Below are 27,891 nucleotides of genomic sequence, written 5' to 3'. Positions count from 1 at the left end.
TTTTCATGTTGAAAACCCTGATCTTTTATCAAAAATAACGAAGCGCACAATGCTTTCTGCAATCGCAAAAATTTATGATCCCTTAGGTTTAGCCAGTTGTTGTATAATCCTAGTAAAAATTATGATTCAATCTCTTTGGTCGTTAAAACTTGATTGGGATTCCGAAGTCCCCTCTGATTTGTGTGATAAATGGAAAAAGTTCCAGTCTAAATTATGTCACTTAAATGATTTAAGAATTCCACGGTGCGTTCTGAGTAATAAACCTAAAATAATAGAATTACATGGATTTAGTGACGCTTCACAATACGCATATTGTGCAACAATTTATGCTCGATGCATTGATTCACAAGGTTCTATAAATGTTCACTTGTTATGTGCTAAGACTAAAGTCGCCCCAGTCAAAATATTGACTATTCCTCGATTAGAATTGTGTGGTAGCTTATTATTGGTCCAACTTATGAAATCTGTTTCAGATTCTGTTACTTTTCAGTACACTCCATATTATTGGTGTGATTCACAAATTGTTTTGCATTGGCTCAATAATGACCCAGCAAACCTTCAAGTTTTTGTTGGAAACCGTGTTGCAGAAATTCAAAGATGTACTACAATTGAAAATTGGAATTATGTTAGCTCGTCTGAGAATCCTGCAGATATTGGTAGTAGAGGAATTTTGCCAGACCAATTAGCTCACTGTAAGCTCTGGTTTAATGGCCCTCAATTTTTATCAACAGATTTTGATAAAACCAAGTTCTATGATTTACTTGATATATCAAACCTTCCTGAAATGAGAAAGAAATCTAAGGCATTAGTTTCTATAAAAAATGATTTTAATTCACTTTTTTATAAATACTCGAATCTGAACAAATTAATTAGAATTATGGCTTATTGTAGAAGATTTGTTAATAATTCAAAGTCAAAGTCTAATAGTAGAAGGTATGGCCCGATTTCAGCAATCGAATTTACTGATTCAGAGGTTTTTCTTGTTAGATTAGCTCAGACAGAAAGTTTTGTTGAAGAAATTTCATTATTAAATAACGGTAAAGACCTTTCGTCAAAGAGTAGATTATTACCTTTAACGCCTTTTCTAGATGAAACTGGATTATTGAGAGTAGGAGGACGTCTTAGAAAATCTTCTAGGAATTATGATGGGAAACATCCCTTACTATTAGATAAGATTCATGTTTTAAGCAAACTAATATTGAGACATGAGCATGTGCAACTTCAACATGCAGGTCCACAACTCTTGTTAGCGACAGTTCGTCAAAAATTTTGGATAATTGCGGGAATGTCCCTAGCTAAAACAGTTGTAAGGAATTGCATTAGATGCTATCGGTTTAAACCCAAACCTGGTTCTACGATTATGGCTGATTTGCCAGAACATCGTGTTAATATATCACAACCTTTTTTCATAACTGGATTAGATTACGCAGGGCCAGTTACATTAAAGGATAGAAAAGGTCGCGGATGTAAAACGTATAAAGCGTACATATGTCTATTTATTTGCTTCGCCACGAAAGCAGTACATTTAGAATTAATTAGTTCTTTGACATCTGAAGCTTTCATGGCAGGCCTTAGAAGATTTGTTTTTAGACGCGGTAAACCCGGGCATCTGTATTCAGATAACGGTACAAGTTTTGTAGGTGCCAAAAATGAACTAAAAATTTTGTATGATTTCATTAGAAAATCAGAGGATGAAATTGTCACCTCTTGCGCAGCTCAGAATATTATATGGCATTTCATTCCTCCTAGTACTCCAAATTTCGGGGGATTATGGGAAAGTAATATAAAAGGGGTAAAATATCATTTATCTCGTATTATTGGTCAAACCCTTCTAACTTATGAAGAATTCTGTACATTTTTAATTCAGATTGAAGGCACTTTGAATTCACGTCCTTTATATGCTCTATCATCTGATCCTAACGATTACACTCCTTTAACTCCCTCACATTTTTTAATCGGAAGACCGATGACCGCTGTCCCTGATCATACGTTTCAAGGAGAGATAAAAATAAACCAATTGTCCAGATTCCAACTGATTCAGAAATTGTTGCAAGACTTTTGGAAGCAATGGTCAAAGATTTACCTGAATGATCTCCAACAACGTCATAAATGGAGAAGTAGTACTTCCACCATTCAAGTCGGATCTTTAGTGCTCTTAAAATCTGACAATTTGCCCACTTGTCAGTGGCAGTTAGGAAGAATAGTGTCTGTTCACCCTGGTGATGATGGTGAAATTCGAGTGGTAACTGTTAAAACCGCTCATGGACTTTATAAACGAGGAATAACTAAAATTTGTCCATTACCATTAGCTGAGACTTGTTTCTAGTGTTCCTCATTAACTTAGGTGATTTGTGTTTGAACGGTCTTGGAGCTGTTCAAGGCGGGGAGTATGGACGAAAAGTATTATTTATTATTGGATAGACAGTTCCGCCCTTGCTCAATGACGGGAAAAAACAAGCATCAAAAATACACAAGATATATTTGTCAGATTGTCATTAAAATTATTAGATTGATTGTCATAATATAAAATCACATTTTTAACAATTTGTAATTAATTTTTTAGCTGAATACAAGAAGTTTTTTAATATAATATATTACAGTCCATTCTATCAGAAGTTTGTCCATAACAAACATGCTAACCACCAAAGTAAAAAATATTTGGGTATAAACCCTTTATAATTGATCCGTCATAGGAACATATGAAATAGCTTACACACTTACATACATTACTTAGCTTATAAGACTTGCTTACATACAGCCATGATGTGAACTAGTCAAATTGAGCTCATTGGTACCTTGGGCGTAAAACATTTGATATTTTATTTGTTATACATCCATGTTATAAATCACATCTTTTTAATAATAATAATAATAATAATAATAATTTATTAATAATAAGTTTTTTGTCAGTTCTTCTATCAGGCGCGGCCCCCTGCGAATGGGGGATGCTTTCTGGGTATTCGTAGCGCCAGTACCCAGAGAGTAGCAGGGATACTTGCCGTGGAACAAAAACTGACACCTGGCAGTAGGTATAAAATGCACACCCATGAGAATGGAGAATAATAATTTATGTTTAGGATCGCTGCCTGGGGATCGCCAGGGCACGTCTGGAGCCGGCGCTGGACGTGACAGCATGCGGGACGTCGGTGGCAGGGTGTTGAGGAGGCGGGCCCCTGTCATACAATCAGCTACAGCCCAACAACAACAACAACCACAAGCGAGCCAAACAACAGCAAGAGCTCCACCCGCTGAAGGTGCTGCGCTGGAACATCAGCCGGCGCTCACTCAAGCGGGACGACCGAGGCAGCGCATGAAATGGACTGTGTCCATTAACGAAAGCATTTTGCGCTCCTATTATAAGGTGACAAACTTCGGTCAAGAAACGATCGGCTACAGACAACAGCTGTATGCCGAATTTTGCAGGGAGTACCCAGATATTCAAGTATCGGAGCAAAGAGTATCAGATCAATACCGGGTAATCATAAGAAACAACCTTATCCCAGAGGCTAGACGCAATACGATCAAAAGCGAAGTCGAACGGGAGATTAACAACCAAGGGCTAGTTTTAGATCAAGTCCCTAATGAAATCCTTGATGAGCAAATCCCTGAGATTCCCATACCAGAAACTCAACCTGACAATACACAGCAGGAAAACAACGAGTTGCGCGATAGTCTAGCAAACGAAATGGCGCGTGCCGTACAAGAGTTTAATGGAACAAATCCACTTAGCAGACCACCGCTACCACGAATAAACTCTTGTAAGAAACTAGGTGCGCTGTTACAAATTGTGAACACTGAAGTCCTACCCAATTATGTCGTAGAAGCCCACACATTGGAATATCTGCATATGCTAATCTACTGTGCAGCAACAGCAATTGCTAATGTAATGGGCGTTAAGATCAGAACACGACGGGGTACTAATAACGGAAGGACTGGTAACAGAACTGCACCCTGGGAAAAAAGACTTCTCGGAAAAATTGAATTACTGCGTAGGGATATTGGTCAAGTTACAGAATATGTAAGAGGTGTAACAAGTAGAAAGGTCATTAAGAGAGCTGAAGAAATAATGCGGAGCACTGCAATACACTCAAGATACGATCCAGAAAATAACACAGCCCAACAGTGTCTGGATACATTAAAACAAAAACTCTCCGTCTATTCAGGACGATTAAGAAGGTATAAAGTTAGTAACAACCGAAAATGTGACAATGCACTTTTTGAGAACTCTGAGAAGGCGTTCTACCGAAAACTCAATTCCACCGTAGAAAGTGTCGACAAGTCTTACCCAAGCCAAGAAGAAATTCATGAGTTTTGGGGAAATCAACTTTCCACACCAGCTGTTTTTAACAACAATGCTGGCTGGATAGAAGATACGACGCACAACTGTCACCACTACGTCACTGCTAACTACGAACCATTCACGACTGAAGAAGTCTCAAATGTCATCAAAGAGCTTCATAACTGGAAATCTCCTGGACCAGACGGAGTCCAGAACTTCTGGCTTAAAAAGTTTTGGAGTATTCATGAGTGCTTATCAACATTAATTAATCATGTTATTTCTAATCCGCAGGAATTACCATCATTTCTAACTCAGGGAACTACTTATTTAATACCCAAGGATCAAAATAACACCCAAGATCCATCCAAGTACCGCCCAATTACTTGTCTTCCAACTTTGTATAAATTGGTCACATCCTGTGTAACCCGGCGTATCTACCAACATTGTGCTCTAAACAATATCATAGAGCCTCAACAGAAAGGATGCGCTAAGGGTTCCATGGGTTGCAAAGAACAGCTTATCATCGACTCAGTCATTTCTAACCAGGCATTCACTAAAAAAAGGAACCTTTTTACTGCTTTTATTGACTATAAAAAGGCTTTTGATTCAGTACCGCATGAATGGTTAATAGATATATTGAAAATATACAAAGTCGATGATAACATAGTGACCTTTTTAAGGCATATAATGAGAGATTGGAAGACTAAAATTCACCTCCAAATACCTGGTGAAAACAATATCGAAACCGAAAATATCGCAATCAACCGGGGACTATTTCAAGGAGACTCGTTGAGTCCATTGTGGTTCTGTTTAGCTTTGAACCCCCTTTCCCAGCTATTAAACTCCACTGACTCAGGTTTTAGCATTAAAAGCAATAATACTGTGGTAGCGAAGCTCAATCATCTGTTGTATATGGATGATTTGAAATTAATGGCTTCCACTCGAGAACACCTAGAAGAGATGCTAAAAACTGTAGAAACATTCTCTAATGATATTAGTATGCAGTTCGGTCTAGACAAGTGCCGTGTTTTGAATATAGTCAGAGGAAAGGTACAGCCCGGTGGATTCGATATGCAAAATGACCAGAACATCGAGGCCATGGGCGACAACGATATGTACAAATATCTTGGAGTAAAGCAGGCGCGGAAAATTGACCATAAGCAAATGAAAACTGAGATAACTACTGAGTTTATAAGAAGGGTAAAACAGCTGCTTCGTTCACAGCTTAACAGTAAAAATTTGTTTAAGGCACTAAACACCTACGCTTGTTCCGCGCTTAGCTATTCATTTGGTATTGTTAAGTGGACAAAAACGGATATAGAAAATCTTCAGCGAAAAGTACGAACACACCTCACAAAGGCACAAAAACACCACCCTAAAAGTGCAGTAGAACGAACGACATTACCCCGGTATTTAGGAGGAAGAGGGCTTATGGATATAGGTGAGCAATTAGATAAACAAATTGCTAATTTAAGAACTTATTTTCAGATGCAGGCTGAGACATCTACTCTACACCGCGCCATTTGCGCAGCAGATGACACAACACCGATCAAACTGAGGGAACCAGAAATGCGCTTAAACCACCTTACTAAGGACGAAAAACTGCGCGCCTGGATGGGTAAACCTCTGCACGGGCGACATCCCAATGAGGTCAGCCAAGACTATGTCGACAATACAGCGTCGAACTATTGGTTGACATCAGGAAAGATGTTCCCTGAAACGGAGGGTTCATTACTGGCCATTCAGGATCAGGTTATACCAACCAGAAATTACCTGAAATATATCGTCAAAGACCCTCAGGTTCAAAACGACAGATGCCGATATGGATGTCAAGCCCAAGAAACCATCCAACATATTACAGGGGGCTGCCAAGCATTTGCTGCAACTGAATATAAGGAACGGCATGACGCAGTGGGAAAAATCCTTCATCAAGAGATAGCTAACAAGTTGGGACTTCTCCAAACGGACCATCTCCCATATTATCAATACGTTCCTGAGAGTATGCTTGAGGATGGCAACTACAAGCTATACTGGGACCGCAGTGTGCTCACAGACCAAACAGTGGCACATAATAGACCAGATCTCGTACTAGTTAATAAATTAACAAGACAAACAACACTAATTGATGTGGCGATACCTAACAACAATAATCTACGTAGTAAATTTACTGAAAAGATCGCCAAGTATAGAGATCTGGAAATTCAAATACGGAGACAATGGAGAATGCAAAGTACCCAGACGATACCTATTGTTATATCTACTACTGGAGTCATTCCGAAGACCCTCCTCGAAAGCATAAAAAAGCTGGGTCTCAATGAACATCTTTATAAGACCATGCAGAAAGCTGTACTACTTGCGACGGCCAGAAGTGTACGAAAATTTTTGGGAGATACACCTGCATTCCTAGTCACCTAGGGCTCGATAACACGGAAAGAGTCCCACCAGAGCTCAATCCTTTTGATACCGTAGGTATCTGGGATGAGTCAATTTTCCCCTTAGAGGGAGTGTGAGCCGTATGGCTAAATCTGATAATAATGACTTTATTGCTTTTTTTTCAAAAAAAAAATACAAACTAGACAAACAGTAATAATTATAATAAAGCAAAAGGCGACGTTCGCTCTTAGATGGTGTTCCTAGAAACACCAGCTAAGAAGCGCTCTTCCACGTAACCGCAAATTTTCATATATTTTCATATAATTTTCATATATTCCTCTGACGGATCAATTATAAAGGGTTTATACCCAAATATTTTTTACTTTGGTGGTTAGCATGTTAGATTCTAAGATTGCACTGATGACGATCGGTCAACCGATTGAAAACTAGTTATGTCTTTGATGTAGCACTGTATAGGGATTTTAACTAATATACCTTTTATCAAGGATTTTATGTTTTTGTATTGGTATACAGCCAACTACAGGAAATTTTTCCTCGTGGATTTTCAGAACCTTGTTAATAAGAAAATATAAGACCTTATTCAGTCCTTGTCTCACACGAAAATTAATCAGTCTCGCCTGCCATTAGATATTAATCCATCATCAATATCGTTCAACATTTTCACATTCTCAACGAAATCTCCTCTTACTTTTCATAATTTAACAAAATATTTAATTTATAAATATTAATACAACTTCCAGAATTTCAAAAGGTACCTACTACAACTTGTTTTAAATAATATTAAAACATTGCCTGTATAATATTTGTTTAGAGATTCATCGGTAGTGTCGTTTTCTTGGATTTCAGAATTAAGTTTCAAACAAAAAGTATAGTTCAATAATTATTAAGATGGAAAAAAAATCTAGATTATTAAAAATAATAGTTATTTATGATATAACTGTTAAAAGTGCACGTTTAAGGCACGCATGTGAAAGTTGCAGAATGAGCGATAGCGAGTTCTGAAATTCATATGAGTGCCTTAAAAATGTACTTTTTAACACGCAGATCATACAATATTTTTTCTACAAACGTAATTACAGGACAATATCTACAAAAACTTTTACTTGAGCTTGACTGACATTCCATTTTTATATTTTTTTGACATTACATCAAAATTGTCTATACGGTCAATACGAACTGCAGTGCCTTAAAAATATTTTAAAGCACTAGTGCATTAAAGTAGCATTTTTACGCTCGTATGGAGTGCTAAAAATTGCATTTGTGTACGAGCGTGCAAAAATGTCTACTTTCGCGCACGCATTTTAGTTTAGAAAATTTTACTTTTCCGCACGCGTGTTACTTTTCCGCACGCGTTTTACTTTTCCGCACGCGTTTTACTTTTCCGCACGCGTGTTAATTTAGATGTATTAATATGGCCTTAAAGTAATTATAATACATGCATTAAACTAATATTTAGATAATATTTACTAATTTATTTCAAATATATCTTATTGTGTTCATGTTTTAATGAAATTAACGCGAGAATTAGATGAAATAAAATAATTTTGACATAATATTCGAAAGTCAAATCAGTAGACACTAACAGTGGTTTTGAATCGTCGTCATGGAAACCAAGATCGTCGTCATGCTAACCAATTATGCTGAAACTTTGGTTTTGACAACCTTGTCAAAGAATTAATTTGTGTATATATTTTCACATTAATTAAATTAATTGATTAAGATTTGGTCATTTTTTAAAGACTCGTAGAAAAAATATTGTTCCTAACGCTTGCAGAAAGTCTCTTTTCCGCACTCGACTGCTTGCTGAACTCCCGCTTCGCGTCGACAGTTAGGCAAACTGCAGTCGCCTGCGGAAAAGTATGACTTTCTGCACTTGTTAGGAAAATAACTATTTTAACACGGATGTAGAAAAATGAATTTATTTTTACATTTTTTAATAAAATTATTTAAGAGCAGACAAGCACTGTATATCTACATGGAAGAACTTATAAAACAAGTGGGCTAAAGTAATAAAACCAAAGGTTAAATTGTTAAGATTTATAGCAAATTTTCAAAAATGTCTAATTGTCCTCCTGAATGTTGAGGAAGTAGCTTTTAAAAACCGGACCTATTTTTTTCTAATTTTAATAAATCAATAAATTAGGTGAGACTAGTGTAAGTAATGTTTGATCCAAAGATATGACTTATCGAACATATAGGTCTGGATCCCGCGTATGAAAAAAAAGTTGATTAATAGCAAGCTGAAAATTTGTTAATAGCTTAAGGGTGTCTAGTCGGATAAACTTTGATATATGGGAACACTGGAACAGGGGCAGTTTTAATTATGGAACAGGTTGAAAATTTGGAACGGTCACACCACGAAAACGGCACATTTATTTTGTCCGACAGAACAGACTTAAACTCTTCGAACAGAGATTAAACTCTCATGTAAAAATCAGACTGCTATTTATCACCAAATGGGCGTTTTAATGAGTGGAACATGTAGAATATGTCAAATGCCAGGAATTATAACAGGTGATAAATATCAGTCTGATTTTTGCATGAGAGTTTAATCTCTGTTCGGAGAGTTTAAGTCTGTTCTGTCGGACAAAATAAATGTGCCGTTTTCGTGGTGTGACCGTTCCAAATTTTCAACCTGTTCCACAATTAAAACTGCCCCTGTTCCAGTGTTTTCATATACCTATCAAAGTTTATCCGACTAGACACCCTTAAGCTATTAACAAATTTTCAGCTTGCTATTAATCAACTTTTTTTTCATACTCGGGATCCAGACCTAATATCATTAAAAAGTTTAAGGAGAAGAATATATGAATATATGGACACCGGTCAGAAAAATGAATACAAGGTCTGGCGAAGCTAATACATCGGGGAATTATGAATGGCAAGAACAATTTCTAGATAAAATTTCGCCAGCTAATGCCTTGAATGATACATCAGACATTTTCACAAAACAAGGGCAAAATAACACCAATCATAAAATTTTCAGTGAACCTATCAGTCTGCCGAATTAAATTATAACATAATAAATAGAAAGAATACATCACCTGGTTATGATGATATAAAGGCGGAAATACATATCCGCGCCGTGTGAGACGCGCCGTTTTTCATTTTGACGAACCTTCCACGATCCAGAGGAAACTTACGAACATTTAGTAATTGTAGATAATTAGTATTATATGTGGGTGCCTACATTGGATCCGTTGTTCTCCGATCAGATCAGATCCGATATCCGCCGACGTCGGGAGTAGCTTCTCCTATTCTCATCGAGAAGTGTTTGGTTTCATTCCGATTGGTTGCAAGTTGAGTTGCAAGTTGGTTTCAAGTTGGTTGCAAATTGGTTTCAAGTTGGTTGCAAATTGGTTGCAAATTGGTTGCAAGTTGGTTGCAAATTGGTTGCAAGTTGGTTGCAAATTGGTTGCAAGATGGTTGTAAGTTGGTTACAAGTTGGGGGTTGCAAGCTAACATGTTTAAATATATTCAATGTCATCATCTCATTTTCACTTTCCACTGTAAACATCAATAAGTTTGATATTTCCTTCCTAACACTCCATTACTAACAAATATTCAACCCGTCATGACGCGTCAGGGGGTATTCAGGCGCCCCAAAACCAACAAACCACTCGCAAACCCGTCAAAATACGTATTGCGAACCATCAAAGCATTTGTTGAAAAGCCGACAGAAGTTAGATCGTGGTGCGCCGTGTGCGAGCCGTTTGTGTGCCACTTGAAAACACGTACTAATCTAACAAATATGCTGCGCGCGAACAGCTCGCACACCGAGCAGAGCGCATATGTATACCCGCCTTTAGAGATCTCCTATGATAATGTAACTACCAAACAATGCCAAGATGTTTCTAATCAAAAATCTAAATGACATCTGGATTAATGGGGAATATATAGAAGAATTAAAAAGACTATTGTGATACCAATACACAAACCAAACAAAAACTCCCACCAATGCGACTCATATAGACCTATTGCACTTATAGCCCAGTAAATGAACGGGAAATTCGGCGATACCGTGTAATTTTCAGGGGCAACTCCGAATTTCATGAAAATTTGGATTTAGGTTCTACTTATCCTCCATTTTAAATTTGAAATTGTGCCGTTGGTTGCTTTTACTTGGGGGTAACAGTCACCCCTTCTCGGGGGTGAAAAAACAAACGTTCAAGATATGACGGGAAATGCATAAATTTACTTATTTTAAGCAACTTTTGTTCTATAGAGTTTTTTACGTAAATCAATACTTTTCGAGTTATTTGCCATTGAAAATGTTGATTTTTCGACAAAAAAACTACGTTTTCAGACGGTTTTTCGCAAATACCTCAAAAAGTAAATATTTTATCGAAAAAAATATCCTTAGCAAAACTGTAGCTTACAAAAACCACCAAAAAATGGTGTATCAGTAAAGTCTATCAATCAAATAAAAACAAAATTGTAGCTCATGAAAAATACGTTCTTATTAGTCTAATTCCAAATCGAATATTTCAAGGTGAAATCATTGAAAAATTAAGCACTTTTCGGGAAAAACCCATTTAAACTTTTTAAAAGTGTTTATAAAAAGCTTTGTTTTAATTGTTAACAAAAGTTTTAGCATTAAAAATAAGCGAGTTAAGCTCAAAATAAAGTTGGCCCTCTTTTTTTTTTGTAAACAATCATGAAAATCTCGCCGTGTTTAGCTCCCCAAATGTAATTAATCGCTACCGCTTTACAAACAATTTACTTACCTATCTATTTTTTATATGATCTGTCAGTCTTACCGGTTTAAAGTGTTTATTTTTGAAAGGGTTATAATTCAGAAAGCTTGAATGGGTCACTAATCATGAGTGTATGCAAATTTTGAACAGCCATATATTACACAATTTTTGTCTTACTTAGAAACAAAATAAACTAGCATATTTATAATAGCAAAACCTACATTTTTTTAGTCTTTAAGATTTTTCTTATCACTAATACTTTGTAAGTTATTTTGAAAAAATGAAAATTTTCAAAATTTTTAGAAAATTTTTTTTTACTATATAACCAAATGTTTTCAAAAATAAGCACTTCAAACCAATCAAACTTACAGATCATATAAACAATACACATAGGTATAGTTAAAATAGATGGTAAAGCCAAACGATTAATTTCATTTAGGGTTCTAAATAGAGGGAGATTTTCACGATTTTTTTTACCAAAAAAAAGGGGCCCACATTTTATTCAGTGTAACTCGTTTTTTTTTGATGCTGTAAACTTTTGTAAAAAACAAATAATAAGCTTTTTTTCGATACTTTAAAAATGTTAATAAGGTTTTCCCGAAAAACGCTTCTTTCTTCCGTGATTTCGCGTTGAATTACTTATTCGATTTTTAATTAGACGAATAAGAACGTATTTTTCATGAGCTACAACTTTGCTTCTACTCAAGTTGTAGACTTTACTGGTACATCATTTTTTTCGTTTTTTCATAGGCTACACTTTTGCTAAAAATATTTTTTTCGATAAAATATTTACTTTTTCAGTTATTTGGGAAAACGGTCTGAAAACGTAGTTTTTTTGTCGAAAAATCAACATTTTAAATCGCGAATAACTCGAAAAGTATTGACTTACATAAAAAACTTTATAGAACAAAACGTGCTTAAAATAAGTCAATTTATCCATTTCCGGCCTCATTTTAAATACGCGTTTTTCACCCCCCGAGAAGGGGTAAATGTCGCCCTCCAAGTAAAAGCAACCAACAGCACAAATTCAACTTAGAAGTGGAGGGTAAGTAGAACCTAAATCCAAATTTTCATGCAATTCGGAGTTGCCCCTGGAAATTACACTCCAAAACGGTCATTTATTGGGCTATTATGCCATGTATACTTAAAATTTTTAAAAGAATAATTAACACACTACGGTTTTAAAATAGGGGTTGGCACCATTTCTGCGTTGACACACTTATAGTTCAGAGAAATAAGGAAAAAAATAGCCTGTTGGTGACACAACCCCCTCCAGGCCGAAACCAAATTTTTTGAGTAATATGGACATCTATAATAATAACCTATATATTTCCTGCAGCCGATTTTGATGATATACATAGTTATAAACAAATGAAGATCAAAAAACGGTAAATTTTCGCTTTTTTCGTCTATTACTAAGAAAATAGTCATTTTAAAAAAATTTGAGAGTAAGAAACTCATAAACGGTCTAAAAAACTTCAATATGGCGTTTTCTTAATATGTCTATCCTTATTGGTTGCTTAGAAAATTGCAAAATAAATAATAAATTTTGAGTTTTTATAAATATTTATAACTTATGTAAAAATTAACTTAGAACCTTCTTATTACACGGAATGCTGAGACTTATGGTGCTTAATTCATACCCTAAATTTCGAAGAAATTGGTCAAATAGTTTAAAAGTTATTTAATTTGTTTATCCCAAATTTATTTTTTTTGCAACACTGTAAGTCAGAAAATGATGAAGCTACAGTAATACTTTGGATAGTTTATGGAAGAAGGAAATTTACAGTATTAATTTAATTAAAAAAAATTAAAAAAAATAATTATAAATATTGCAAAATTATTTTGCAAAAACATGTGAATTAAATAAATGGGGGGGCTAACTTTGTCCCTAATTGTCCTAGGACAGTTGTTTTTCTTTCTAAATGTGTATAAAAATTCAGTCTTTCTAAATATGAAAAAATAATTTTTCTACATGTAACGGTTAAAAAGTTATTCTAATTGTTTATAAGTAAGCAAAAAATCGACATGTTTTTTCAAAATAATTTTACACTGTTTAAAATTATTTTTTGTCATTTATTTTTAATAGTGGTAATAGTATAAATGTTCCTCTTTCATAAACTGTCCGAAGTATGATTGTAGCCTGATAATTTTCTGACTTGTAGTGTTGCAAAAAAAATGAATTTGGGAAAAACAAATTAAATAACTTTTAAACTATTTGACCAATTGCTTTGAAATTTAAAATATAATTTAAGTACAAGAAGTATCAGCATTCCATGTAATAAGAAGGTTCTAAGTTAATTTTTACATAAGTTATGAATATTTTTAAAAACTCAAAATTTATGATTTATTTTGCAATTTTCTAAGCAACCAATAAGGATGGACATATTCAGCGAACGCCATATTGAAGTTTTTTATACGATTTATGAGTTTCTTACACTCAAATTTGTTTAAAGTGCTTAACTTTTTGGTAGTAGACGAAAAAAGCGAAAATTTAGCGTTTTTTGATCTTCATTTGTTTATAACTATGTATATCATCAAAATCGGCTGCAGGAAACATATAGGTTAATAATATAGATGTCCATACTACTCAAAAAATTTGGTTTCGGCCTGGAGGGGGATGTGTCACGAGAAAAATCTTATTTCTCTGGACTATTAGTTAGACATACAAATATGTTTAACTGAAAATGATTAGAATGGCCCGATGTTTCTAGATGTTAAAGGTGCGTATGACAATGTGAACTGGTTCATTCTACGGGAAAAATGATACAATTACAAATCCCTCAAGAAGTTGCTAACACCATATGCAAATTGTATATAAACATGCAAGTAGGGCTCAGAGGACGTGATGGCTGTCCAGTGAAATATCAAACTGCAAATTTAGTTTTGCCACAAGGATCTGTTCTTGCACCACTACTGTTCAATATATGTATATACGATTAATTTACACTCCTCCATATCTACAGCAACTGTGATCCAATATGCGGATGATTTTGTTTAATACACGTAGCAAACAATTCGATGAATGCATCAATCGTTCAAAATCTAGCACAGAACTTTTTTTAAAATCCTTAATCTGATTTAGAACCTGATTTAGGACTACAAATCTCCGCTGAAAAATCGAAAGTTGTAATCTTCACCAGGCATAATAAGAAATCAATGCAGAAAATCAAAATAAATCAAATATAATTTCCAGTGGATACCATTGCCAAATACTTAGGAGTTATATTGGACAGAAAACTGACCTGGAAACCACATATTGAACAACTAGAGATAAAATGTAACAAAGGACTAAACTTTTTAAAATCCATCATGCGAACTTGGTGGGGAGCAGAACCTCAAATAGCACTAATTTTCTATAGAGCTTACATAAGATCAATAATTTATTATGTTTGTACACTTTATGGAACGGCAAATAAAATCAATCTACCTAAGCTGGACATTATACAAAACAAAGTACTTGGAATATGTCTGGGAGCAATGAAATCTACACCAGTTGAACCGTTAAGAGCTGAAGCAATCGGACCTCCATTAGAATGAGATCATTTTTAGCTGAAAAAATGATTATTAAATCACTAAGGAAAAATTTACCATTCATTAGTAGCATATACAAGTTAAACGAATACGACCAAAACAAGCCTTTTTGGATACATAAGAGCTCTCCTCCTATTTGTGAAGCATTAAGAAACGTGACCCTATAACCACAAACAAAAGTAGAGATCGATTACTTTGTTCACTTTGTGATATGTGATGTAAATAAACCCCATTACTCTGAATTAGCATCATCTAATAACATAGTTATTAATCAAATTTTAGACCAACATCCAAATTATGTCACAATATACACTGATGGATCAAAAAACACTGACGGCATAGGTTGTGCCTTCGTAATACCTAAGCGTATACTAAAAAAACTAAAAGCTACATAAAAATACATCTATCTTCATAGCTGAGGCAATGAAAATTCTAAAAGCACTAGAAGATAAAACTACGAAAGAGAATATAGAAATGGGGGATTAGATAAATTGCGAATTAGCTACAGATGAACAAATAAACATACCAAAACATAAAATGATGAGAAAATGGTCCTACTTGTGGCAAGAATACACCTTTACAAATCCAACACGTTACACCAGACTAGAAACCAAATTAAGGAAAAAACATTGGTACAATAAGTACAATTACAATCGTAAAAGCATAACCACTATTAGTAAAATGAAGTTTGTTCACGCATGTTATCCAGAACACTTACATAAAATTAAAATACTTGAGAGTGATCTTTGTGAAGTTTGTAATAAAACCGGTGACCTGTACCACATCTTTCTTGATTACCTAAAATGTAGGGCTCAATCCAATGAGCTGTTAAGAAAACTTCTACAATTGAACATTGAAAGCCCATGTAACATAATATATCTTCTTGCTTTAAACAGAATTAAACAGTTTGTTATATTTCGTCAGAACAACAAAAATACAAAGGGCCTAGCCGGGTAAGATGGTGAAAAGTGCCCCCAGCTCGATTTAAATTCCATATAAGCCACTTTTTAGCACATATAGAGGAACTCGCTTTCTGAAATTTTTAGCCCCCTAGGTGGTCACGTGACCCCCCTAGAGCCTAATTAGGTTTTTTATGTTTTTATTTTTTATCTCAGCCGCGTCAAGAGCTAGCCAAAAACTTTATTTAAAAAAGTTGTAAGTTTCAAAAAGATATATATGAAAAAAAATTTTTTTTATTTTTTGGCGGGAAATTCGAATTTTTAGAACAATTTTAAACTTTTAAATAACTCTGAAAAAAAAACTAAGACACTCGTTTTTACTAAAATCAATTATAATGTGTAATTTTTCACAATCTTTCACCCTGAATTTTTTCAGATTTTTAAAATTGGTGAAACGTACCTTTACAAATAAAAAACCGCATTTTTTCGGTTTTTTTTTTCGTTTTTTGATACAATTTTATACATATTTTTCAAAAAAGGTAACACTGTCACTAGAATAGGTAAAAGACTGAAAAATAATTGGGGTTTGCTTAATAAAAAATTTTTGTAACGCCATCCATTTTCAAGATACAGGGCGTTGAAGAAAACACAATTTTACACATTTTTTACGATTTTGCTGAAACTACTGGCAACATTGTAATAAAACTTGGCGGGATTTAAGAGGTGGTTATTGTGCATGTTTTGACATACAACTAAGGATTTGATATTCATCATTGGCGCGTATAGGGGTAATGGTCTGAACTTTTTAAAGAATAAAAATAGTACGCCACTGACATATTTCAAATTAACAATTGTTTTTGAATTCCTCGTTCAATTTGTGACAAAAAATGTATCTTCTTATTTTTTCATACGACGCGCCATTTTTATTCAAAAAATAAAAGATCTTAACCCTTACAAAGTATTCGAACCTCTAGTACTAGTAGTTTCTACATCTACATAATAAATAAAACTCGTACATCCATTATCAAAATTAATTCGAATACTTTGGAAGCGTTAAGATATTTTATTTTTTTGCAGCAAAACGGCGCGTCGTATGAAAAAATGAGAAGATAGATTTTTTATTGCAAATTGAACGAGAAATTCAAATATGATTGTTAATTTGAAATATGTCAGTGGCGTACTATCTTTTTTTCTTTGAAAAGTTCAGACCATTACCCCTATGCGCGCCAATGATGAATATCAAATCCTTAATTGTATGTCAAAGCATGCACAATAACTACCTCTTAAAACCCGCCAAGTTTTATTACAATGTTGCCAGTAGTTTCGGCAAAATCGTAAAAAATATGTAAAATTTTGTTTTCTTCAACGCCCTGTATCTTGAAAATGGATAACGTTACAAAAAATTTTTATTAAGCAAACCCCAATTATTTTTCAGTTTTTTACCTATTCTAGTGACGGTGTTAAATTTTTTGAAAAATATGTATAAAATTGTATCAAAAAACGAAAAAAAAAAACGAAAAAATGCGGTTTTTTATTTTTAAAGGTACGTTTCACCAATTTTAAAAATCTGAAAAAATTCAGGGTGAAAGATTGTGCAAAAATACACATTATAATTAATTTTCGTAAAAACGAGTGTCTTAGTTTTTTTTTCAGAGTTATTTAAAAGTTTAAAATTGTTCTAAAAATTCGAATTTCCCGCCAAAAAAAATTTAAAAAATTTTTTCATATAGATCTTGTTGAAACTTACAACTTTTTTAAATAAAGTTTTTGGCTAGCTCTTGATGCGGCTGAGATAAAAAATAAAAACATAAAAAGCCTAATTAGGCTCTAGGGGGGTCACATGACCACCTAGGGGGCTAAAAATTTCAGAAAGTGAGTTCCTCTATATGTGCTAAAAAGTGGCCTATATGGAATTTAAATTGGGTTGGGGGCACTTTTCACCATCTTACCCGGCTAGGCCCTTTAACAATACTTTTGCTGCTATCTTATGTCTTTCCTTAATGTATAATACCTTATCTATCCGAGGCCTACTTTTGATCGTTTATAAAATGCCCTGATCGGCTCCTGGGCGAAAAGAGTGTAATGTATCACCCGTGTTGAGCTACCCCCTTGCAAAAATTAAAAAAAAAATAGCCCTGATTTATGAGCTATTTATGATCTCTCATACTCCGCAAATTAAAAATTTTGAGCTCTTTCCACTGAGCTCCCCACTACTTAAAAATAGGAATATTGAATCGATTTTTGCGGCAGAATTACGAGCTATTTATGAGCTCTTGAAATGATATAGTTTCGATTCTTGAGCTCATCCCCTTCACCCCCCAAACAACCCTTTAATTGATTTAACTTAAGAGAAAAAATGTTGAGAAAACTTGAAATATATCGTATTGCGGATATAATTCCTATAGCTTATATATTCCAAGAATAAACTATTAAATCACGTGCATTTCGATTATTGAGCTACAACCCCTTCACAAGAAAACTACCCCATCTTCCCGGCTTAAGAGAGAGAGTTGTACTTAAAATGCATTAAATTAATTATTTGGCGACTACATATCATTTAATAATTTATGTGCTCAAAAATTACGCGCACTTAGATCAGTAAATTGCAATTTCTTTTGTATAGTGCAGTCACTGAAGGTAAAAATCAACGATTACCTTCAATTTCGATGAACCTTCATCTATTTTCACAAAAATTGGTCAGTGGTTAGAGGATGCCTCAAGAAACAAAGGTGACATGGTGCCACCTTGCGCCCTTACCTTGAAGGTGGATACCGCTCCTTTTCGGGGGTAAAAATTATTTTATAAAAATAACTGCACAAATCAATAAAAGAATAAATTATAAGCAACATTTGTTATATAAAGTTATTAAAATAAGTCAATACTTTTTAAGTTATTAATGATCAAAAGTTTTAATTATTCGTGAAAAAAAAATGCATGTTTTGAAGCAGTTGTTCGTAAATCACTGAAAAACTGTAAGTTTTTACAAAAAAGGTAATAGTAGTTTAATTCGTATAGCTTATATTCTAAGAATAAACTCTTAAATCACGTGCATTTCGACTATTGAGCACAACCCCTTGTCAAGAAAACCATCCCATATTCCCGGCTTAAGAGAGAGTTGTACTTAAAAGTAAAGTAAAGTATTGTTGGAGTTATTATTTTAAATATCATTTAAAAAAAACAAAATTTTTCAAATTTTCGTAAATTATTTGCTTTTGATAATAACTGCAACAATACTCGATACACGTAAAAAATGATAGATAACGAAATTTGAGTTTTTTTTATTAGCAAAGATTTTACTTGTCTTTTGATTTCTGTATGAATCAAAATAACAAAGATAGAAACGTTTAAGCCTAAATTTTACTACGAGAACAATGTAACAGGAGCACTGTACTATTAGCCTAAAAAAATAAAGTATGTAATACAGTTTCATAGCTCTTGAAATTACTTTTCAAAACAAAGTTATTCAAAAAAAATTCATTGTTTTTGGAAAAATTTTTGGAGTATAAATTTTGATGTTATCAACTTTTTCTGGAGCTCATTTCATAGGTATTTTTAAGTACTTTGACAAGTATTTAGTAAGTGTTACATAAAATGCATCTCTTTCCCGTTATTTAAGCTTGAATCCTTAGATTTGAATAGTCGCAGAAAAAATATACATTTAATTACCTATAACATACTTTAAATTAACATTATTTTTAAGTAAGCAATTTATTATATTTTTTATTAGCTTCAATTTTAGTTATGAAAACTTTTTGTAAAAACTTAGTTTTTGAGTTATTTATGAAAAATCGCTTTAAAGCATGCATTTCTTTTCACAAAAATTAAATATTTGATCTTTAATAATCCAAAAAGTATTGATTTATTTTAATAACATTACATAACAAATTTTGCTTAGAATTTGTCGCTCTCTCGATTTGTGGGGTTATTTTTAATAAAGTAATTTTAAACCCCGAGAAGGGCTGACATATACCCCAGGCTAAAACCGCAAGTTGTTATTGTTAATTTTGTTTCTTGAAGTATCCTCTATCTGTTCACCAATTTTCGTGAAAATGAATGGAGATTTACCGAAATCGAAGGTCATAGTTGATTTTTACCTTCAGTGACTGCACTATAGAAAGAAAATTGCAATTCAATAATTGAGATGCGTATATCTTGCGAGCTCATAAATTATTAAACGATATGTTGTCGCCAAATAATTAGTTTAAATTTTTTTAAGTACAACTCTCTCTTAAGCCGGGAATATGGGATGGTTTTCTTGCGAATGGGTTGTAGCTCAATAGTCGAAATGCGCGTGATTTAAGAGTTTATTCTTAGAATATAAGATATACGAATTAAACTACTATTAACTTTTTTTGTAAAAACTTACAGTTTTTCAGTGATTTACGAAAAACCGCTTCAAAACATGCATTTTTTTCATGAATAATTAAAGTCTTTGATCTCCAATAACTTAAAAAGTATTGACTTATTTTAATAACTTTATATATCAAATGTTGCTTATAATTTGTCCTTTTATTGATTTGTGCAGTTATTTTTTATAAAATAATTTTCACCTCCGAGAAGTGGCGGTATCCACCCCAAGCGTAAAGGCGCAACGTGGCATCATGTCACCTTTGTTTCTTGAGGTATCCCCTAACCACTGACCAATTTTCGTAAAAATCGATGAAGGTTCACCGAAATTGAAGGTAATCGTTGGTTTTTACCTTCAGTGACTGCACTGTACAAAATAAATTGCAATTTACTGATCTAAATGCGCGTAATTTAGAAGCCCAAAAATTATTAAGTGATATGTAGTCGCCAAATAATTAACTTAATATATTTTAAGTACAACTCTCTCTTAAGCCGGGAAGGTGGGGTAGTTTTCTTGCGAAGGAGTTGTAGCTCAATAATCGAAATGTACGTGATTTAATAGTTTATTCTTAGTATATATAAGCTATAGGAACTATATCCGCAATACGATATATTTTAAGATTTCTCAGCATTTTTCTCTTAAGTTAAATCAATTAAAGGGTTGTTTGGGGGTGAAGGGGATGAGCTCAAAAATCGAAACTATATCATTTCAAGAGCTCATAAATAGCTCATCATTCTGCCTTAAAAATCGATTCAATATTCCTATTTTTAAGTAGTGGGGGCTGACTCAGCCCCTCCCCAATAAAATATTAAATTCCTGCTCAGTGGAACGAGCTCAAAATTTTTAATTTGCGGAATATGAGAGCTCATAAATAGCTCATAAATCAGGGCTATTTGTTTTTTAATTTTTGCAAGTGGGGGGGGGGAGCAGCTCAACACGGGTTAATGTATCTGGCTGTGTGGGTTTTACCTTAAGGTAAAAAAAAATTTAAAAAGACTTACAATCAAAATTCACAACGACGTCTTCTAATGGACCTTTATTCCCCCATAAACGTCTCTATACGATTTAGGAGTGTGTTAAGTTCCTCATGACTCTTCTTTTTCGTCTTCAGTCTTAAGCAATTAAACCTTGGACATAGCCCTCCCCAATTTAACCCAGTGTTTTAAATTTTGCGCCACTTGTTTCCAGTGTGTCCTCCAATTTCCTTAATGTCATCAGCCCATCCCACTTGTGGCCTTCCTTTGCTTCTCCTTCCTAAACATGAGCTCCATTTTTGTATTTCGTGATTCCACCTTTTGTCCTTCAGTCGGGCATTGTCACGTGCGACGCTCCATTTTAATTTGGCAGCATGTTCTCCTGCGTCTTTTACTTTGGTTTTGCTTTTAATCAATTTGTTTGTTTTTTGTCTATAAGTCTCACCCCGAGCATTGATCTTTCCATCGCTCTTTGCACTTTTACTATTTTATCCATATTGGCCTTTATGAGTTTCCACGCCTGTGAATCATACGTGAGTATAGGGAGGATACATTGATCGTAAACTCTGGTTTTCAAATATTGTTCTATTTTATTCACCAACTCATTTTTTGAAATCCCGCCCACGCTAACCTTATTCTTCTGGTAATTTCGGCAGTTTGATTCTCTTTGTTAACTTCCATTATCTGTCCCAGGTACATAGATGTATTCGCTTACTGTTTCTAAATGCAGGTCGTTCAACGTTATTTTTCTAATGTTCAGTGTATTCGTCATAATTTGTATTTTTCAAGTTCATCTTAAGACCTACTTTTTCCGAAGCTTGAAATAGTTGCGTCATCATGGTCTATAATTCTTCGAAACTTGTAGCGAATATTACAATCTCTTCAGCATATCTCAAATAACTGAAATATATCATTTGAGATGTCAAAGATGTGAAAATGTGTTCAAATACAGTTAACGTCTTTGAACACGTTTTTCAGTGCCAGTGTGAATAGTGTTGGTGAGATAACATCTCCATGGCATTCTCTCTGTTGATTGGTATCTATAGCTTTGGTTTTCTCATCTATTTGTATATTCATTGTAGCTCTCTTGTAGGTATTATGTAAGAGTGATTCATGACTCACCCTGTATTATTAAAGTCAAGTTTGTTGATTTTTTGTTTTGATTTTACCCGCGATATTTTTAGACCTAATTTAATACCTGCCACAACAGATTGATGATCGGATCTACCTCTACTGGGATTGGGATTAAATTTTACGGAATTTTTAACCACACAATGCCAAAAAATCCCAAAATCTGGTCCAGTACGCAGAAGGATTTCCCGCAATAAAAAACTATCCTACACAACCAGTTTTGCCTCCAAAAATCCCAAACTCATTTGGTTTCCATATTATCACGTATGTACTTAATTCAACCTATTTCATTCACCTCCACACTAAATATCGGGTGGTCGGGTCATCCATTTCAAACACACGATAGTAGGTAGTACCATTATTGTAGTACCTTCGTACTACACGCAGTTCAAACAAGTTTTTGCAAACAAACTTTTTAGTTCGGGTAAACGGTGGTCAATGTCAGTAGGTGACAATATTAGAAATTATCAGCACCGTGCAATTGTCTTTTTAATTGTGTGAATATGTGTTACCAAATTAAAGATTTAAACAAAAACATAGTAAGTACTTAATGAATATACAATTTAAAACTCATTTTGTTTTACAATGAGAATGTTTAAAAATATTTTTTAAGTTCAAGTTAAAAATAGAATTAAATGACTATAATATAGATATGATGTTAGGTCTAAGGCTTGTAAATATTTATGACAAGACTGTGACAGATTATAATTTATTGTTTGTTATGTTATTGTGAATAATTTGAAATTTGTGTTATATATGTATACAGCATTTCTTATTAATGTCTGAGAGTACTATAACCTCAATACATAATATATGTTTAAATGTAGAATTATCTCTTGAAGAGCGTTTCTAATAATTTTACAGAAAAAATAAAAAAATAGCTGTACTTTCTAAGTGGATAAGCTGTTTATTCTGACATACACACGTCTATCTAATTAACCCTAAACATCCATACTTGGACATAGGCCTCATTTTCCTTGTTCCATGCCTCTCTATCTTGGGCATTTTGCATCCATTTTGACACGGCGTGTTTCTTCAGGTCATCTGATCATCGCATTTGTGGCTTTCACCTTTTTCATTTGTTTCCAATGTATATTAGTTATACAATTATATAATAAGGCAATTATTGTCTTATTGTCTTGCTACTTGGGTTGAGACGTCTTTCACTTATGTTTTGTTACGGATCCTTTCGTTTTTTTTTCGATCTCACAGTTTAATATTCAGCATTTGTCTTTCCATGTATCTTTCTGTCTTTGCTATTTTTCATATTTTCCTTGTCCATGCTTGAGAGCCATATTATATGAGGACAGGCGAATCTTATTCTTCTCTTTATGTCTTCGGTTTGATTATTTTTATTTAATCTAGTAATTTTTCCTAGATATATATAATATTTTACCTGTTCTGTTCTTGTTTGTGCTGCCACTCTAATTATTAGTTCTTCTTGTTGATTGGTCATGCATTTTGTTTTACTGTAATTCATCTTCAGTCCTACTTTTGTCGATTCTCTATCTAGTTATTTCATCATTCTTTGTAGTTCTTCACTTATTTCTGTTATTATGTAATACAATATGACTAGCATATCGTAAGTGATGCAGATAATGCTCGTTTATACCCAAGCCATCCCAGTGTAGTTGTTTGAATACATCTTCTAGCGCTTGGTTGAATAGCTTGGGTGAGATGGTATCTCCCTGTCTTACTCCTCGCATTATTTTAATACACTTAGTATTACACTCAGTTGCTGCCTTGTTAATTGTTATATATTAATAATTAAGTTGGTATATCTGTAGTATATTCTGGTGTGTTGTAGGTAATTCCTTACTGCTCAATGTTCCACACTATCAAAGGCCTTTTTAAAATCTATAAACGCCTTGTATAGCGGCATATGATATTCGTTAGCCTTTTCTATTACACATAGGAAAGACCACCGTAGACTAGTGAAGTTCTCATACTATTTAAAATGTGGAAAATGTACAAAGGATTGTAATGTCTTTGTCCAATTCTCTCTGTGTAAATAAAGCTAACACTATTACTTTGCTGAATAAACCTTGACGATTATTTCACAGCATATTCTTGACACATCATGTTTTTAATATATTTGTTATAATATTACTAATTTACCTTGCTAATAGGCTTTGATGGAACTAGAACAGTGACTTGATATGTTCAAAATGCCAAAAAATTGAAAGAACAGGGAAGACAAAGTTCCACAAAATAAGATAATAGATATAATAGATAACCATAAGGTACCAATATTCTAAAACAATAAAGTTTGTCATCGTTGGAATAAACACCCAAAGTTTTCAACAAAGAGGATCATTAAATTTGGAAAAAGCACCTGGTTTAACATATATTTAAAGCATTTAAATTTCTAATACTATCAAAATATTTAATTTCAAAATCTTGAAACTGAAATTACAAAAACTTTTGTGTATTTTGCCAAGTTTATCACTAAAATAATTAACTAAGTTAATTAAAAATAACTGAATGCAATAAAATAAGTAAGAATAAAACAGTGAAACGTTTGGTTTCCACATTTTCACAAAATTTATGAACAATTTCATATCACTATGGCTGTTTCGGCAAACTGCCTTTCTCAATTGATGTGTTTTTACAATGCGTCTACATTATCACTTGAGAAAGGCACTCTGACGAAACAGCTGTAGGAAGAATAAAGTTTTCAGTGTTTTATTCCTAGATAAAATGCACTTCAGTAAATAACGATCAAATCCTTCACTTATTTAAAATAAGTAAAATTATGAAAAATGCTATTAAGGTGATCCAGTAGCGATCAACAGGTAGCAAAAACGCATTCCAAGATTGCGGCTGTAATTTTTAATATTTTTCGAGGTATTTGGCACACGTATTCGTAATATAATAAAGAATGGCGGTACAGAGCCCAATTTGAAAATATAACAATTGTAATTAAATTACAAGTATCAGAGTATAACAAAATAACTCTAATTAAATACAATATTAAACAAGCTGAAAATACGAGCATTATCATAACGAAAACTTTGTTTATATACGTATTTAAATTCATAATATGGTAAATTGCTATTACGAAAAGTTGTTTAGAATTAAAAATTATGTTTTAATGTGCAAATATATCATTCTAATTTAAATGTTGTGAACTACACTGCGCGTCATAGAAAACGGGCACCCCAAAAAATGGGTCATTTTTCATGTCTCGTATCTCGTAAACCTGTGGTCCGCTTTAAGAAATTTTTTTGAATATCTTGTAGCTTTATTCTTTAACAATATCGTTGTATATAGTAATAATGTTGTTGCTAAACACGTAAATTTTCATTGTATACCTACCGGGTGTACCAATCAAACTGTGTTTTTTCCTTAAAGTTTGCAGCACCCTGTGAAATATTCTAGTATTTATAAAACACTGAAATTAAAGCCCTACAATAGCCTCAGGTTTTCTTAACATTCTGTTTCATAATTCATTCGCTTATGTTGGATAGTACAAAAGTTATTATGTAGGTACTTCAATAATTAGACATGGTCTTTATCAGTACAGGGTGTTTCTAAATGCGAGAACCAGTGCGATAAACTTTAAGGGGTAATTCTGCATTAAAAAATAATGACAGTTTGCTCTACAATCGTATGCCCGCAAATGCTTCGTTGCCGAGATACGGGATGTTGAATTTTTTCTTACAAACTGACGATTTATTTATTGCTTAAAAATTGGTTGAGATATACAAATAAAATTTGGTGGGTTTCATGACGTCATCATCATATATCATACATCTCCAAGTGTAGCAAAGGGCACCTTGCGGTGTTTCAAGTAGCATGAGGAATGATGGTGAGGTTGCTAGTCCCACGCATCATTCATGACGTAGTTATTGCATATTTTTTGACATACACTTAAAAATTTTATATTCACCATTGGCGTGCATACGTGAATATAAAATTCTTAATTGCATGTAAAAAAATGCGCAATAACTATTTCTTAAAATCCACCAAATTTCATTTGCATATCTCAACCATTTTTAATGCAATAAATAAATAGTCGGTTTGTAAGAAAAAATTCAACATCCTGTATCTCAGAGGCGAAGCACTTGCGGACATATGTTTATAAAGCAAATGGTCATTATTTTTTCATGCAGAATTACCCCTTAAAGTTTGTCGTACTTATTTAGAAACACCCTCTACTGATGAAGAACATGGCTTGTTGTTAAAGTACCTAACTTTTGTATTATCCAATATATAATAAGCGAATGTATCAATAAACAGAATGTTAAGAGAACCTGAGGCTATAGTTTTATTTTAATTTCAGTATTTTATAAATGCTAGAATATGCCACAGGGTGTTGCAAACTTTGAGGAAAAAACACAGTTTGATTCGTACACCCGGTATACAATCAAGATTTACGTGTTTAGCAACAATATTATTACAGGGATATTGTTAAAGAATAAAGCCATAAGATATTGAAAAAATTACTTAAATCGGACGACAAGTTTAGGAGACACTTGACATCAAACATGACCCATTTTTTGGGGTGCCCGTTTTCTATGACGCGCAGTGTATAAAGATACTTTACTCGAAATTCATATTTTTTATATACCTCGTATAAAATTAATAAAATTTGATTCGTGATAGTTGCATCATAAATTTTAGACCAAGAAGAGCTTTTTATGAAGAATAACTTTTCTTCGTCAAACTAAAAATACAAGATTTATAAATGAAAATGATGTTGGTATCCATAATTTGAGAAAATTCGTCCAATATTATAATTTTTTATTCCAAACAACATTTTAAGAACAATTTTCAAATATTGTGAAATACATATAATACATAAAGATACTTTTTACTGATGAACTGTTTCTAGTAGTACTTATGGAACAGTTTATTTATCATTTAAGGGGAGGCCGTATACTCACTCGTACAAAACTTTTGAAAGTTATTAATACATTATTGCTTTCAAAATATACTCAAATTGTATTTTTATATATTTATGACACATATTATTTTATATAATAATTAAATTCACTATAAAATATCATTTATATTTTATTAATAGCTAAATAATTTAAAATTTAGTCAAAGATTTCAGCTGACGTTTAATGCGTGGTAGGAAATAACCGGATTGTGACGTCACTTTTTAGTTTTTGAGGTCGATTATCTCGAAGACAGTTACAGATATCGAAATGCCGTTTTCAGATTTGGATTCAGAAGACAAAACTATATAAGAATCAATCGATACATCTGCTCTAAGTATTGCAGGAGCGGCAACGCAATAACACACAGACTTTTGCAAATTTATAAACGAAAAGTTTTCGTTGAAAAACGATCTTGTACCGCCATTAAGAAGAACAAAAAAATACACTTTCTTCAAATAAACTTTTTTATCCGATGCCTAGATTTTGTGTCATTTTGGAACTACTAAAATTTTTTATTTCATAAGTAGTTCCAAAATGACACAAAATCTAGGCATCGGATAAAAAGTTTATTTGAGGAAAGTGTATTTTTTTGTTCTTCTTAATGGCGGTACAGGCTCGTTTTTTTTTAATATTGTATTTAATTACAGAGTAATTTCCACATATTAATATATTTTTCAAATTGGGCTCTGTACCGCTTTTCTTTATTAAATTACGATTACGTGTGCCAAATATCTCGAAAAAATATT

General features: G+C 33.3%; 1 protein-coding gene across 6 annotated transcripts in view; it reads left to right on the top strand.

Annotated features, from left to right (window-relative positions):
- Positions 1-27,891, top strand: part of LOC114327295 (protein peste-like) — a 547,602-nt gene that overhangs the window by 363,791 nt on the left and 155,920 nt on the right. The window contains exon 1 of one of the 6 annotated variants that reach the window (XM_028275869.2): positions 22,561-22,795. The exons of the other annotated variants lie outside the window; for them this stretch is intronic. Within the exon in view, the coding sequence (XP_028131670.2) occupies positions 22,760-22,795 (36 nt within the window). The 5' untranslated portion in view covers positions 22,561-22,759. Of the gene's footprint in view, positions 1-22,560; positions 22,796-27,891 lie in introns of those variants that run through there. 6 annotated transcript variants of the gene reach the window in all.

The sequence above is a fragment of the Diabrotica virgifera genome, chromosome 2, assembly GCF_917563875.1.
Source record: "Diabrotica virgifera virgifera chromosome 2, PGI_DIABVI_V3a".
Taxonomy (NCBI): domain Eukaryota; kingdom Metazoa; phylum Arthropoda; class Insecta; order Coleoptera; family Chrysomelidae; genus Diabrotica; species Diabrotica virgifera.
This window is presented reverse-complemented; position numbering and strand designations above follow the sequence as displayed.